At 34.4% G+C, this 17,268-nt stretch overlaps 1 protein-coding gene across 1 annotated transcript in view; it reads left to right on the forward strand.

Annotated features, from left to right (window-relative positions):
* The window catches only part of LOC145681094 (G1/S-specific cyclin-D2-like), a 45,384-nt gene extending 30,046 nt beyond the window's left edge, over window positions 1-15,338 (forward strand). The window contains exons 4-5 of the mRNA XM_081752488.1: window positions 9,250-9,395; window positions 10,412-15,338. Coding sequence (XP_081608614.1) covers window positions 9,250-9,395; window positions 10,412-10,588 — 323 coding nt within the window. The 3' untranslated portion in view covers window positions 10,589-15,338. The remainder of the gene's footprint in view (window positions 1-9,249; window positions 9,396-10,411) is intronic.
* Window positions 15,339-17,268: the final 1,930 nt, after the last annotated feature.

Genomic DNA, 17,268 nt, shown 5'->3' on the forward strand with positions numbered 1-17,268 from the left:
ATATATGTATGATTTGTTACACCGATCCTCCGTGCATGCCCTATGCCCAGAATTTTTTTTTCTTGACTTATCAAACGGAATACGATACAACAACAATCTGGATCATGGGAACAGTATCTGATCCATGTCACATTTCTTACAACCACCTGGAGAGTAGATTTACTATGAGTTCTCACCATACCTAGGTGAGTGTATTCATTGTCAATCCAATAGAATGATACAATTGCTATCGTGATTGCCGAGAGCAGGGCAAGATTATATATACAACAAACAAAAGTGCATAACGTCTTACAAATTTTGCAAATTTATGTTGAAAGCGTATCTCGGTCAAAGTTCATTTCGAGTTGAGCTTCGTTTTCCAGTATTGAGGGTAGGATGTATTTTTCGACATGAAATCCGAACCATGTAACTTCCACCGGGACTTTAACGCAGGTCTCCTACTTCTGAAGCAATAACCCTTTTACTTTGTTATGAGGGAACCTCATATTTGCCTTATCGAACCTGATCTGATAATATCGTGCGATAGATGGGTGATGCGAGCAATCTGGGGAGAAGGGTCAGCATTCTTAAATTAACTGATTGAACAATGTGTGCAGAAGTAGAAGTTAGTTGTCGAGCGGATACACATTGAAATTAAAAGAAAAGAAAAGAAAAGACGTTGATCAATAGAACTGGAATTTTACTCGCTGGCACTGTGACAGAAATTAATCAACCAACTTCAAGACATCCGGGTCGGTGGCATGGTCCTGTAATTAAGCTCTTTTGGATGCTACATAGTGTGGTGGGGAACGGCATATACTGTAAAAGATAATCCTACTTTATGGTCTGTGCATCCGCCAACTTCAGATTCTTCAAGCTCCGGCCGTAAGCCCACAGGCCCCGTTCTTCATAACCTCGGTGTTTCATAAGAACGCAAAGCACAAAAACTCGTAACCATGGTGTTTCTCAAACACAACTCAACAGCAGATTTCTTTACTAAACTATTTTGCCCGATAAAGATTTGACAGGGCAAAAATGGACGCAGTCTTGAATTAATCGCGCGTTCTACACCTAATCCTTAGCAGTACAAATTCGAACAATATTCGGTCATGACATTCCTCCGGCAAGAGACGATCTGAAGACCACGTATGAAAACGACATTCAAATACATGAACATACACGACTTGCAAAATGTATTTTGTCGAAACTAGCGCTCTTGTATGTTCATGAGTGTACTTTTCGTTACGAAATCCCTGGGAGTAATATCCTATAACACGATTTACAGGACAATAGACCAAGTCGATGCTTGTGTAGCATTGTACGCATTTGGCAAGTCCAATGGAACTTTTGTTGCGAAGTGTGAAATCATAGACGAAAATATTAATTGCGCTAATTTTTCTCTGTGCTTCTAAAGGCTGCTTACGTCATAGTTTGTGTGTCTGTGACTAAGAGAACCTTGTTGGAGTCTGGCGCCAGTGTTTGTTCTTAGGTCAGTACCCTTCTAAGCAGACAGAGCAGTATGTTCCGCACGTCCTTATCCGTTGGTATACATAGTGCTGTATTCAAGTGCAAAGAGGCTGCAAATTAACAGCTGCGTGTTTTCACTCCCTCCATTATCTTTTATACCTCTTCGAATGAATGGGAGGTCTCCCCAAGGATGTATTTTTTCTCTCTCTGTGTTATGACATTGTATCTTGTAAGAAAAAAAAATGTGTATTATTATAAATCACGCGTGTAAAAGAGCATGTATTTAAATAAAATGCAAGCTCAAGAAAGTTTCTTCATGCAGCACAAATCTTTTCATTGAATTTATGTTAAATATGTTGTGTTCTTTTAGAGATAGGACGACAGGAGGGAAGTAACATTTGCACCTTCCCCCCTCTTCTACATTGCTAATCATTTCAGGCTCCATTTGCAGTAACTCCATACTGCTTAGTATTGAGTTTTGGAAGGCGTTATGTGCAGTGACGATGGCATATTTAATTTTTTTTTGGAGGGGGAGAGTAAGTGGTGGGGTAGATACATTTTTTGAAGGAGCATCTATTTTTTAAATACCGAAAATAATATATCTGGGGTCAGGCGAAGCCACTGGGGTCATTCGTTTCTCCTCCCTAGCGTCACCACGGGATGGGCGAGTTAAAGTAGAGCATCTTGTTGAGTGCTGAGACTATAAAGAGGTGGTCCTACAATTTAAGGTGGAATCCGAAGCAGCATAATTCGTTCAGTGCTCTTCCATCGGAAATCGAACACGAGACAGGTGTGAAACAAAAGCAAATACGTTATCCACTTGACCAAGAGGGCTTGAGTTGCAAAAAGGCTGTTTGTGAAACATCAGTTACATGCTGTTCTGAACATTTTAGATTCTTCATGTCTTATTAGAATCAAAGTACATTCGGATTGGGAAATTTCTGGTAGGAACTAATGAAGTTTGTTTATTGATCTTACTACGCTTTACCGGAGCAATATCTAGGTTATGAAGGATGGAGTCAATTATATTAAAGTAAGATCCGAATTATTACTCGAAGACGTGTATATCTGAGGAAAACATTGTACTTCTAGGCTACACGTGCATTGGTAGCACCCCCCTCCCCTCAAATAAAAGATTCAACCTGAGAAAGTATGACGGAAAAAATAAACAGAAGGGTTGTTTTCAATGTAATTCACTTCCTGTGTAGTTGAGTGTGAAAGATATCGCGTTTTTTTTTTTTTTTAATTGGTTTCATGCAAGACTGCATAATCTCTAGAAAGTTCTCAAACGCATACCAGTTAGTATTATTAGGATCTTAACTCCCGAACTCCCAAAGGTGAGCCCAGTGTTACAGTAGGTTTTAGTTACCATTAATATTAGTATTATTCTTGCGCGTAAGCATACTTCGGCTTTACCTATGCTAGAAAATACCGGGATAACCTACGCCAGAAACCATGAAATTGACAGTTTTATTTATTTATTTATTGTTCTCTCATTTTGTTATTTAATTTAGATAAATGTTTTCTAATTTCACGTCGTTTCATAATTACCTATTTTGATTAGCTTGCAAATCTACATACGATGATCTGTACCGATTGTAATAATGGAAACCGTGGTCTGTTGGCATGGTACAGACAGGTTGAAAAAAGTAGTAGTGTTGACCAATATAACGAATTCGAAAGTAACAATAGTGTGTTTCTATTTGAAGCATGGGAAAGCTTCGAGACACGAGAGATACGAGGTTACGGAGTAGTCTGTCAGGGTCATTTGTTAGGCTTAAGAAGCGTTTCAGGGACATAGAATGAGGCTCATGAAAGGGAAGCTAGTTCAACATGCTTTCGTATATATGATGCAAATTCCACTTGCTCTTTAAATGCTCTTTCCGACAAGTTAAACTCTTATACGTTTACTTAACTATAACCTCACTTCACTAAAGACCATACATCTTGAGATAGAAAAAAAAAGAAAAAGAAAAAGGAGAGTAGATGAGGAGAGTCTGTGGACAAGTGAAAAACATCACCTTTCACTTCTTTAACGTCTCACGTAAAGCCTCTGCGGTTTCTTTTTATGTATTTCCCTCCAAGCAAGTATTATTGCGCGTCTTTTGTAATCTGTGAACAAGAGTGCTTGAGTAATCGTTCTTCATCACCACTTTCTAAAATATCCACCTTCATTTGATACTGGTTAGCTTCGCTTGTCTTCAAGATTGAGTCGCATTTGATTGTGTCGGTAGAATTAAAAGGACGTGAAAGAAAAAGAAGAAAAAAAATAAACCCAAGAAACAAAGGAATAACAACACTTTGAGCACTCTGAACTTCGAGCTAGGCAGCCATATTGTAAACAGGACAGCCATTGTTCTCGATAAGTAAAATGACTCCTATTGCGGTTATTATTGTGTTTGCAGACAAATATAGCTCAACACTTTTTATATCCAGGTTCAAAACAAGAACGGTAACATGATTTACTAAACTAGGAAGAGAAGTAATTTTAATTTCCATCATTAGGTATTTAGAATTTATAATTATTTTTCAATTACTCAATTAGTATAGTAAATATATATTTAATACTTTTTGTGCAATTAGTATACTTTAATACTTTTTGAGCCATCATATAATCGGCCTTTGATGACTTGCTCCAAGCTTCGTTTTTTGGTAGCTCAGAATCATAAAACAATTAAATTTTTGATTGGATTACAGTTTAGTGTCGCTTTGAGTACCAAGGCTATACAAGACGTAGACCTATAGCTTAAAATTGAATCCGAATCACCCTAATGCGTTCAAATTTCAATTGCTCTCCCATTAGAAATCTTAACTCGGGATCCGGTACATCAAAGGTGCGCATGTTAGTCACTAAACCATCGGGAAGAGTTAGAGTTGAATAGTTACAGGGAGCTGGAAAACCAGAGAAAATGATATTCAGAGCTGATGCTTCACTACTTCTCAGTTGAACGCGCGCCTTCTGGACAAAGATGTCCTGGCTCGCGGGCCCAAACGGCCTCAAGCTCTATAAATGAGCATGAATTCTATCCTAACATCATCACAATAAAAGTACATCAATTTAAATAAAATTCGTTATTCAGATAAAATTTGGTACTCGACTGGTTATTCAAACAATTATTAGAAAAAATGATAATAATTGTTCTAATATTGATTAATATTCGTATATTCGAATAGAAAAAAAATTAACAGCACTAATGCCGACTAGTTTATTAGTATTGCTTCAAGAGCGAAATTTCTTCAATGCATTACGAAATTTTGATCAAATCAAATTCCACCTTGTTAATGCCTATTTATTAACATTAAAAGCGTATTTCTGAGGGGACACCGTAGTCTAGTGGTTAGTGTTGGACTCAAGTTTACGTGGTCCCGAGTTCGGTTCCCAACCGGTGATTTCCAATTTTCGACGTCCACCCAACGTCGTGAGGCAAACTGGGGAGTAATGTGAAAGAGAGGTGACGGTAGTAGGTCTAGAAAGCTCCCAATACGCCGGTTAGTGACCAGTGTTTCTTCCAGTCCTGTTTTTGGGGGGCACTGCCCCCCCGGAGCCCCAAGAGTGCCCCACCCCCAGAGGAGACCAAAATAATAAATCTATAATATCGTCGCATGAAAAACAGATGAACGTAACTCCATTTTTGTAGGTATACAGACGAGGAGACAAAAATACCATTTTCTGAGAAAGATGTGTTTTTAATAAGATGGTAATTCAGCTACTGCACTACACCAGATGATCGATGGCGTTCCGTTTCATTTACACCTAGTGCGGTTTTCAAAATTATGTCCAAATATGAAGAAGACGAAAACCGTATGTTTGGAGTTACGTTTCTCTGGTTCTCATGCGACGATATAATAATAAATAGAATAGTATCAGCAGTGCCACACCCCCCCCCCGAATACCAAGTGTGCCGCCCGAACATTGTTTCTGAAAGAAACACTGTTAGTAACAGGGCTATGCAGCGCGCAGACAGATGGCGTTGGAGCGGCTCAGGGGCTGTTATGCCAACTGGTTTGGTTTTAGAACCATATTTCTAGGTAAAAGAAAACTTTTTTTATGTATTTAAATTCCCACGTCTTCCCTTAATTCGTGGTTTCCGGTAGAAACTCAGATCTTCGTTAGCCTTTACAATGGACACGTGGGACTTAAGTGAAACAGAAAATAGTTTTTTTTGAACATGACGGTTAGCAGATAAAATGATGACTGTATCCAGAGGAAATGAATCTTCAAAATAAAATCTGCAATGTAGAATAAGAAAAAATGCAAATAGTTGCTCTTTTTCTTTCTTCACTGTATTGAACGTGTAGTACTTTACTGCGAAGTTCAATATTGATGCAGGAAGTCAGCAGATAGTGTCAGTTCTGCAGGTACAATAAATGTACGTAGCCTATGAGGAATGCTGGGAAATAGACGATCCGTGGGAAGGTTTTGTATGCAAACCTAATCGTATTTCCAATCACAGGAACTATCAGCATTCTCTTTTATACTTTTTTTTTTTTTTTTTTTTTTTTTTAAAGCATCCTTACCAGGAATGGTAATGAATACTTAATATATCCGCAGTAAAATAAGTGTGATATTTATAAACACTGAAGAATTTGTACACAATGATAATGCAAACCAACTTAGTTTCATTTTTGCTTAACGTCGCATTTCTTAGACGAATTCTTTGCATATTTCAGATCATCATGGAAAGCATAGATAAGCCTTAAGTCAGCTGTGTTTGTGTTTAGTAATTTTGTCTACAATATCCGGTAATACCAGTCTAAACTAACAAGGGAACGGTTCCGTTAAAAATTACTTCAGTTACAAATTGAAATTAACCTTTTAGCTTAACGTCCCTCATTTACGTCATGTCTGTTAAAGCAGATGATCAGTGGATCCTTATAGAATTGTTGTATGGAACGTAAACTAACAGCATGTTGTCTAGCCGAACTTGTTCCCTGAGATCGAACCAGGGACCCATTACACTCGAACTCCCATTAAGTCATAAACTATTTTAAAATGTGTAATGGAAAATAATTGATTTGTTTTCCTTAGTCACAGCTAGCAAACATAAGTGTCGTTTGTGATCTATCATTCTCAGTTTGAAATATCCATATAAACAATATTTGCATAGTTAGATGTCGCATTAGGCCGGTTAGCTAGAGGCTGATCAGGGGGTTGCGATCTCCTTTCAGTCTTCCTGAAACTTTAGTTGTTTATTTAGATCAGGGTTTCTCAACCTGGGGGTCGCGAAGATAAGTGGAAGAGATAAATGTAATTAGAATCAAATACCGGAAAATATTTTTAAATATTATTTTGAATTTTGTTCTGAGAGGCGTATTTTTATTTTTTTATACACTGTTAACAACAAAAAAACAGGTCTACTAAACATTTTAAACCGGTGCAGAGTTGTTTAAAAATCAATTTAAATGAAAGAGATACGATATGAAACTAGTGACAACTGCATATCTACCTAATGTATCTACTGCGGAGATCCAATAAGAATCACACAAAAGCTTATTACAAACCAGAAATTATAAGGGGGTTGCTGGCAAGAGGATGTGATAAAATGGGGTTCGTGATAGGAATTAGGTTGAGAACCACTGGTTTAGATAAATCTATGTTCAAAAATATAAACAGTTAGTGATATGAGGTGGAGTCAAGTTACCCGAATCCTCAAAATTATATTTTCTCCATGTCTTAGTGGGGGGCCTACGTTCCACTCTTCCGAATATATGCAATTATTTGATAATGTTCTGTAGTTATGATTTATATATAGTGGGCATTGTCTGATAAATATAGACTTCTATAAAATAATATATGGGGGAAATGAATAGCTGATATACCCGACAATATCAGTTAGTTGACAAGTACGACATATGGTGGCGATTGAATGAATTTAATATATATCATCAGCTGGCGGCTCGTGCCAGACACGTGCCAGCTGCTCAGGGTTTCTTCTTTAGATCTTTTCCTTCCCCTTCTTCTTCGCCCAATTTTTATTTCGTAGCCATTCATTCTTCCTGGTTCGGAAGAAGTCGATTGACTGAGTCTCTTTTTCGCTGATCCTTCGTGAAATCTCAACTTCCCTTTTAGCGTTGTTGCCATCACCTTGAGCAAACTACAATGTGCCTTGGTTACATAGGGCCTCAACACAAGAATCAACAAAAGAATGTCGGGCAAAAGGGATTTTCTAGACCAGTTATATAAAAGAAGTTTATCACAATAAGGTTACGGCGTTCCTTTTTCTTCAGGAGCGTCTGTGAATCTTAGCGGTCGTGGTGGTAGTGGTCAGGTCTTTTTTTTTTTTTTTTTTTTTTAATCTTTTCACTTTAAGTTTGTCAGCTGCACTCATCCCGTCTTCGGAAGAAAGAAAGAAATAAAAAAAAAAAAACAATTGCACACTGAATTACGTATATAAAGTTTAGACCAAACCTGATGATTTTGTATTTGTACGATTATAAGCTAAAATAGATAATGAATCATTTGTGAAATAATTAATAATAATAATAATAATAATAATAATAATAATAATAATAGTGAATTACAGAACAATTGTCAACTGAGCAGATTATATTAAGATATACGAAGTTTTTAAGTTCAGTATGATTTTAAAACAATCAAAAGTAAAAATAGTCGATATTCTAAAACACCATTTTCAAAACAATATAATTAAAGTTTCTTTTAAAAGGAATTAGTCGAACTTCCTAAAGTTCCATCTTACGAAGCTACGTATATCGCTTTGTTTTCTTACTGGTTAAAACATACTGAGTTAAATATATAATAAAGATTGGCAGGCCATAAAGTTAATACATAAAGTAACATTCTGTTAGTTATGTTATACGAGTACTCATGTAGTGTGCTCAGTTTAAAACTAAAAGACTTTATAACTCTTAATATTCCGTATTTCGAATTCAATGGGTGGATAATAATAATCTGTCATTGGTGGTAGGTCACTTGTCGCAAAGTGGAAAGCTTTGATGCATCATGATCCGGAGCTAACCCCTAGGAAATGGTTGTTAATGAAAACGAGTGATTATAAAAAACATCACTGACATGACAATATTATGGAAATGGCAATGGCAATACCCCGAGGAAACCCACATCCAACCTCAAACTCATATATATGGCTTGGGATCGAGCCAGGAACCTCTTGCAGCAGCGGTGAAGGCTTTACCACTGAGCCACCGAGCTTCCCATTTTATCCACAGGATTGATATACTGTCCATATATTTATTCAATGAAAATTTATCTAGCCCTCCATGGCTTTGTGTGCGCTGTTAACATTAGGAAATCGGGTTTAGTTCCTGTTATACGTAAAATCTATAAAACTGTTGAATGTTCTAGGAAAGATACATGAACAGAGAGGCATTGAAAAAAAAAAGTAAGTGCAATACCAGTAGCAGATATTAGATGGAGCATTAGAGCCAAATCGTCTCAAGGGAGGTCTGATGAGTATTGATGTGACGTCTGAGTTACACGAAGTTTTGTTTTGTCTTGGGAAGTATCATGTAAGAAGATAATCGTGATAACGAGGCCGCTGTTGTCGAGTTACTCAAGCCAAAAAAGGATTTATGGTGTATCTGAGAGGCTTGAATTGTCAAGGGAATTATTCGGTAGGCAGAATCTGAGAGAGCGGGTATCAGTTGCTCTCAGAAGACACCCACCCACTCACAACCACGTCTGGTTTTTATGGATAAGAATATTAAAAACAAGATCTTGCAAGTACAAAGCAAATTCTGACTTCTCTTTTATCCTTGTATTTATTTATTTTTAAAAACACATACTTAAGTATGATCACATGAAATAATAATTTCTTTCTATTTCAGACTATAAATTCTCCCTATACACACCAAGCATGATCGCTGCATCGAGTATAGCAGCAGGTCTTCACGGACTCGGCTGGACGACGAAAACGGGCTGTTCGCTTGTAGAATTGTTAACTAGGCTACATCACATAACCGCTATCGAAACGGTAAGTTATATATTATTATTATTATTATTATTATTATTATTATTATTATTATTATTATTATTATTATTATTATTATTATTATTATTATTATTATTGTATTGTCTGAATCAGCCTGTTCATAACAATCTACATAAAACTACATTCAAAATTAAGGGTGCCAAAATTATCTGGGTGTGATCTTCCCTTTTCCTAGTTTCCTGGTGGCTGGTTAATTTTAATAACTGTATGTTAAAACTATTTTGTATAAATGGTACAAACTAAATATTAACCGTTATTTAGAAAGTAGCTCACAGGATTCCAAGACAGCATGGTACGTAATCAACTGCAGTTGAGTTCGTTCCTCTACTCGCTGCCTTAACTTACATTTTGAGGAAAATTTTATTCTAGCAACACTGTAATTTCTATGGACGGCAACACTGAAAATTCTTCAGGTTATTTTTTCTTATTTTTGGTTGTAGAACATTATCAGTGATTCTAGTAGGTTGCATTTCATTATCTCCTTTCACTTATGAAAAACAAGCAAAAGAAAAATGGTAAATTTTGTATTATTTTTAGTATGTCAGGTTCTTAAGAAAAAATAGGACGAATAAGGGAATTTTATAATTAGTGGAGGTATTGAAAAACGAATTCATCGTAACGATGTGAATAATTTCAGTATCACATTTGTGATGAGTTACCAAATTTCGATATTTAACCCTTTTTTGGATATAAATCTGTGTTAAAGCAAAAGAAGAAACAGAATCATTTATCGTTAGTGTGTCACAAAAATCGATTCGCATAGGGTTTGGCTCTCCCTCTAATACGCAGAACTAAAACTATTTCGCCGCAACTAGGTGTAGAATAATTACTATGTCAAGATGCAAGGTCTTCGTTTAGTGAACAAAAGCATATCTGTTTCAACAAACTGACTGCCAATTATGACAAACTTGTGATTATGTAGATTTTTTATGTACAGTATGTGTATATTATAATTCCAGATACAAAGATTAATAAATTGACTGCTTGTTTATTTTCAGGATTACTTACAAGGGTGCCTAAACCAAATTGAAGAAATGGTTGCATCCGCTATTGCAAGCCGAACACAAGGGAACCAATCCAATGCACCCCAGCGAACAGAGGTGACATCTAGTGAGAAGTTGGGGGAACACGGGAAAGCAGAAACTCCGACAGATGTCCGTGATGTACACTTCTGAACAGTGATGAAGTAATAAAAAAATGTAACTTTAGTTTGTTTCATATGTGGTATTTAGAAAAAAAAATAGTTCCCTTCAATAGAAAGGGAAATTAATAAATATCACTATTAAGTACTATAGGTAAGTGCTTGTTGGCGGGAAATGATTTTGCAGGCACATGTTCATGAGAACCAATGTGCTAATCACACTTTGACTGGCCATAGTCCTGCTTGGGCGCTAACGTGAAGGAATTCAATTGTACTTTACTATGTTCTATTAACTTCTGGGGAAATAAAGATTTTGTAGTTTGAAACATTTATACAGTATTTTAAATTAGACTGATCTTAACGATAAATTAAAATATTTGTTTTCAAAATTTATACTTTCAGATCTAATTAGGAGGGGAGGGTTAGAAAACGGATCCAGTTAGCTTTATTGCAAAGCTTAGATCTGTTACAAACATGCACAAAATAAAACTATTCACACGCCCGTGTGAGATTTTAGGTGAATCAACTTCCGTTTAACTTAAATCAACTCACAAAATCGAATAAAAGGGCCAGTTTAGAGTCGTGGTGAGCATGAGTTTTCCGTCAAAAGAGTATCCACCAAAAGTAAACAAAGTACTGTGGATTGTCTGTGTTATTAAAAGGTAGTTAAATGCTTCATACGTCGTCAACATTAGTAAAAAAAAGAAGAAAAAATCTTCGTTTCTCATGAATCCGTAAAAAAAAAAAAAATCCTATCTTAACAAGCATATTAAGCGAAATATTTTTTTCTCAGGACTTTACTGGGTAGTACCACATGCGTTGCTTATTTTTTAAGCACTGCATTCTAAAATATGTTGTATGATTTTTCTGTATATTTATCTACAATATGCTTTCAGTACCAAGGATACTGTTCCGAGTATAGACTGATCCATGAAGATTTTTTTTCTTTAAAAAAAGGCTCTCAACATCTGGTTTTATTAGTTTCAATTTCATTTGAACAATATCTGCCTAAAGCAGAACGTGCATGCAAATAGTCAATATTTTTTTATCGTCTTGCATCCTTGCAATCTAGATGCGTAAATTGTATCATTAAATGCAGTTAAATGGCAGTGGGGAAAAAATGGAATGAAACGAACAAGGAGAGCCATTCTTAATGTTCGCATTTAGCAAGGGGAAGGCTAGACAATACGCTTTAAATATTTCATAAAAATTTATTTGCTTAGTCATACCAATATTTGTACATAACACTATCTATATAAATATATTATATATAAAAAATAAATATTTGAAGTATAAATATATATATATTGAATAATCTACCTTTTTATCATAGTGTGGTTCCTATTAGCACAGAAGCCAATGATAATGGCGTCCATTATTATTATTATTAATGGTCGTTTGTTTTTGGAGAATTTGCGTGTTAAATAATGTGAAGTATTTAATAATAATACATTTTCCTTCTTGTTTTAACACAAAATTTTATTTATAGCTTATGTCCACATTTGTCAATTAAAATTCGTTATATTATAATTTTATGATCTATAAACCCTCAGACAAATTTCTGAGAAGATTAGTACGAAAAACTGTTTAAGTGATGGAATGTGAAAATGGTTTAACTATTACAATAGTCGAAGATATGCAGCTTATTAAATCTAGGTGATACTTTTTAATGCTTTAAAATGCTTTAAACCATCCAGAAGTTATCGTTTACTTGTACTATATCTTGTAAAAACAATTGAAACGATATAGCTATTTAGGCGTATTTACAGTGTTGGTACATTGTTCTCAAAATATCGATATCCTATCATTATTGTATTGATTTCAAACTTCATTATCCTGTATCTAGCTTTCCAACTTAAGTGAAACATTAACAAAAATATATTTTTTGTGTATGTTCCTTTTTACTTAATGTACACAAGGTATTTGGGAAAAAGAGGAATCATTGTACCGTTAAAGAATTTGAATCGAAGACATCATCGGAATTTCCTATAAAATCATGTAGGATGAAGGAATATCTGTCTTAATCGATGGTTGCATAATTCAGATGGCTTTTGTGTATGTCTTGTGAAAATGTACTTTCTATAAAATTACAATAACAAATCATGCACTTAAAACTAAAGCTAACCATTTTAAAGTTGTATTTCAAATTGAAAGCTGAGTTATAGCAGAAACTGTTTAATCAGTTGTTTTGTTCCGTATGTGGGGAGAAAGTACGTAGTGTGTTGAATGTTTTTCAGTGTGAACTAATGGTATGCAATGTAAAAGTTTGAAATTGGAAGTCCTATTTTGTAATTAAGTCAATTAAGTTAGTAAGGCGCACAATTAAGACTGAAGTGATATGACTGAATATTCCGTGTAGCCGTAAATGCATTAGTTTCCAGAATTGAAAGCTATTTTCGTATTAGTCACAACTCAAGTCTATTTTAACTTAATTGAAATTTTTGTATTAATGAACACTTAAAAATAAATAAATAAAACGAAGGTAGTGTAAATTGTTTAACATTTAGCTAAATTTATGAAAATAAACTTGAAAAACATACGGAAATGAAAATTATTTTTTTAAAAAATAGTAACTTTTTCTTTTGTAAAAATAATGATAAATCATGCAGTAAATACGATAAACCAAGTGTTTTTTGTAGATGGTATATATATATTAGCACTTGCGTGGAATTGACTGAAATACAGGGTATATTGTGTGTTTGAAAGCGCATGTAGAAATGTTAAATGACTGTTAACAGAAATGTTTTGTAAGAGTGTCAGATAGATACTTTCCTTCCCCACACAACAGAATAATTAAACTATTTTTCATGCCAGTGGATATAAATATATATTATGTCTTTATGTATAATTACAAAATAGTTTCCTTTAAAACGGAAAAAAACACTGAAAACCGTTAAAAGAATTAGTTTTAATTAGTAAATGTAAATAAGGTAGAAAAGTTCAGTCATATAAGTAACTAACGAATGTTTATAAGTTATCCTACCACAACAAGACTGTTTAAAATGTTTACATATGTAAATATAATAGTTGTGTGTGTGCATATGTAGGTAAGGGTGCGTTTTATGCGTGTGCATGTGTGAGTAATGCATGTAGATATGAATGCATGTGTGAGGATATAGGATTGCTGATGATAAAAGTAATTATGGGACAGAAAGAGAGAGCATTAGCTATACAAGGGGAAAGATGTTTTTGTGTGATAGGGTAGTGCCTCTTAAAAATATTTGTGAAGGCAAATGAAAAATTGAGATTTCTAAAATAAGTTTTGCATTATTCGTGTATCAATGGCTATCGATGAAGAAACTCGACTTCAATAACTGAATTACGATAAAAGAATTTTGTATATTCTTTTTCATGTGTTGCTGCAAATTATGTGAAAGTAATATTCTAGAAATATATATTAACGATCATATTTTATCGATACCTTACAGGATTTATTTTGTATTGATAAAAATAAAAAAAATTATAATTATCGCATTGTAATAGATACAATTATTGGTATTATTACTCATTAGTTTGAATTTTGTTTTAACGAAATATTGGGGCAGATTTGAAGTATTGTAATTGTGTTGATTTCTTTTTAACCTTAAAAGAGGCTGTGTATTTCTAATACAAATACGTGTACATCATTTGTAAGACTTGATTCAGTTGTATTAGCACATGCATAGTTATTCTGTATATTTCAACACAGAATACATGTTCAAGTAATTCTTTACAAACATAATTCTTTTCTTCATATGTATGTTACATAAAACTGTCGAAACTGTCCGGGATTTTAGAATAAGGTGCATTCCAAGCGAAATCAGCATATGGTTGTAGTTGCTCTGTATTCGATTTTGCTCGTGTTTTTGGTATGTTATGTGGTATCAAGAGAGGTGTTGAAATGCAAAGTGGTAGATGTTGATGGTTGACCGTTTTGAAGTTAGAGGGCACTGGAACTTTCAAGGAAACATACAAAAATGTAAGAACCAATATCACCAATGTTGCACCCCAATGACGGTCAAAGGTAAAGGTTATTCATGCAAAAATGACCGAAGTTTGGTCATCTTTGTGGAGTAGAAGGGGAAAGAACTACTAACTTTTATTTTGTAACTGACAACCTTGGACCTTCCTCAGAACATCGGTATATATTTCAGCTGGCGGTATGTTGCCTCTTCCTATGTATGGAACATTGGTGATATTGATATCTTGCTTACTGTGACAGTCATGTTCTTCACATTCACCAAACTGTAACTACAAATATTTTAATATGTGCATGTTTGGAGCATTTTTCACGTATTCAGTGTTCTCTATCTTGGAAACGGTGAATCATCAGCATCTGCCACTTTGCATTTCGACATCTCTCTTGATACCTTATAAAATACCAAAACATTGAGCAAAATCAATGACGGTGAAACTACAACATTTTTCAAAATTGACTGATTTCGCTTGGAATGCATCATAAATAATTTGTTACTTGTGCGTGTAAAACAAGTGTTTGTTTTTATAAAATTAGTGTCAGGAATAACATATATTGCAGTTAGTAAAATTATATTGTTGAACTTTAAAACTCACGTGTTCGAACAAGATGTAGTAATAATTTTATGGAATCAAGTCTTCAAATGTGTTTTGTGTTCAGAAATTCGCAAATTCTTTTCAAATATGTTTTTTGTTCAGAAATGCGTAAATTCTTTTCTAATAAATAAAAATGTACTTCTCTGGTTTAGTAACGTTGAACGAAGTACAAGTTTCTTTTGGAGGCAAACCTGTTATTCCTGTATATATTCTTTTTTTTTTTTTTTTTTGTTCTCTATTAAAAACAGCTCTAGCTACTGGTGCACAAATTAGTACAAATCAGCACTCAAATTATTGTATATGTGTCAAGTATGTCTGAGAGTTTATGCAATTGTTATTTTTTTTTTATATATACCTAAAGAGGCATGTTGTTGATGAAAAGGATGAAGGTTTTGAAGCATGTATAGTAATGGAATTTGTTATTTGTTATGTCCATCTTTATATTGGTAATATAGCAATTATGTTACGTATGTGAATTGCACTACAACTTTTAAAATGTTCCATATCGTGCAAAGCAGGTAAATGCAATAGTTTCATTTTTTTTTTAACACGCGCACACACACAGAATAAATACCTCATATATTCCCATATCCATTCCTATGGAATCAGTCTTTCCAATGACAGTTTTGTATCAGCCATATATTTTTTTAATGGAACGAAGAAAAGTTGTTTTTTTGCACACTTTTTGTATGTTTGTGTGAGAGAAAAATAAAGTATACGCACGTTTTTACATTATACTGTTTTTCTTCTTTTCTGAACATTCAATTAACCTATTTCAGGGTCATAATAAATTAACCTAAGGTTGCCATTTTTTTTTTAATCTGAAGACTGTTACGATACAGTTATTATAAATTAACAAAAAGAAAGAGAAAAAGGTGATTTAAAACCTTTTATTACACAAAACAGCTATAAAATGATTGCAGAAAATCTCAGGGTATTTTCAGGTTTCTGAAAGATAATCAATGTAAAAAGAAAAAGGAAGATAAACTTCAAAAAATTGAGATATTATTATTTTTTTTTTTAAATCATTGAAGTCTCCTTTATATACGGGGAGCAGTCAAAAAGTTCCCGGAATGTTGTTGTAGTTTTGACATTTGGGGTGCAATTACAATGAATCTTGTACATTACAATCCTTAAGTTGCCTAATTATGAATTTGACAAGTATTAACACGTCATAACAGGCACACTGTACGAGTAATATAGCTGAACGAAGGAGTGTGTGATCAGTTGGTGCAATTTCACAGATCGAACAACATGCAAATATCATGTGCAAATTGGGGAAAATGACTTCAGAAACTTTGATAGCCTTTAAAACAGTTTAGCACCATCGGATGTTTGGCTCTTCCCAAAGCTAGAAATGGGCCTTTTCTGTTTCGCCAGCATAGGAGAGAGAAAAACCAACGCGACACCTGAACTTCGAAAGCAGGGGCGTCATTTAGGGGAGAGGGGGGCAGGGAGGGGCAATTGTCCCCACCTGCGTTTGAGATTTATACAGATGTTATCAATAAAATAGTAGAAAATCAGTGCAAAACGCGAAATTTTACTTATATCAGGGGGTCTTGCCCCTCCAAAGCAAAATTTGAAATGACGCTCCTGTTCGAAAGATACCAAAAGAGGACTTTTCGTCAGGGTTTCCACCAATTACAGGAACAGTGGAACTAATATGTGTGTTCTGAAGGTACCAACTTTTTGAAGACTATTAAATAAATGTGTACTTATATTGTGGTAATAGAGCTGCAACAGAATCCCTGGAACTTTTTGACTGTCCCAAGTATATATACAAAATGCAGGGGAATTTGGAGCCTACCTTGAACGACATGCCAAAAAACAACACGATTGAAATATAACAGATTTTCGATACTAGGCTAAAGTCACCAATATGCAATATAGTTTTGCCGGTACTCAATATTAGTTCTCGGGAACTGAATGTTTTTCGGTTGAAACTTAAAAGATGAGACATTTTTGAACGCCAAATCATAAATGTTAATAATGTTAACACTCACTAAGAAAAAAAATGTTTATTATGGTAAACATGCTTTCCGAAGATAAAGGACAAATATATGTAAAAGCAGATAAATGCTGCGACTTTTACGTCTTTCAAGGATATACTACTTTACACTATGTCGAAGTAAATTTTGTCTCTCCAAGTAGGTTACAATGAAA

The sequence above is a fragment of the Thermobia domestica genome, chromosome 3 (genome assembly GCF_964235325.1).
Source record: "Thermobia domestica chromosome 3, izTheDome1.hap1.1, whole genome shotgun sequence".
NCBI lineage: Eukaryota > Metazoa > Arthropoda > Insecta > Zygentoma > Lepismatidae > Thermobia > Thermobia domestica.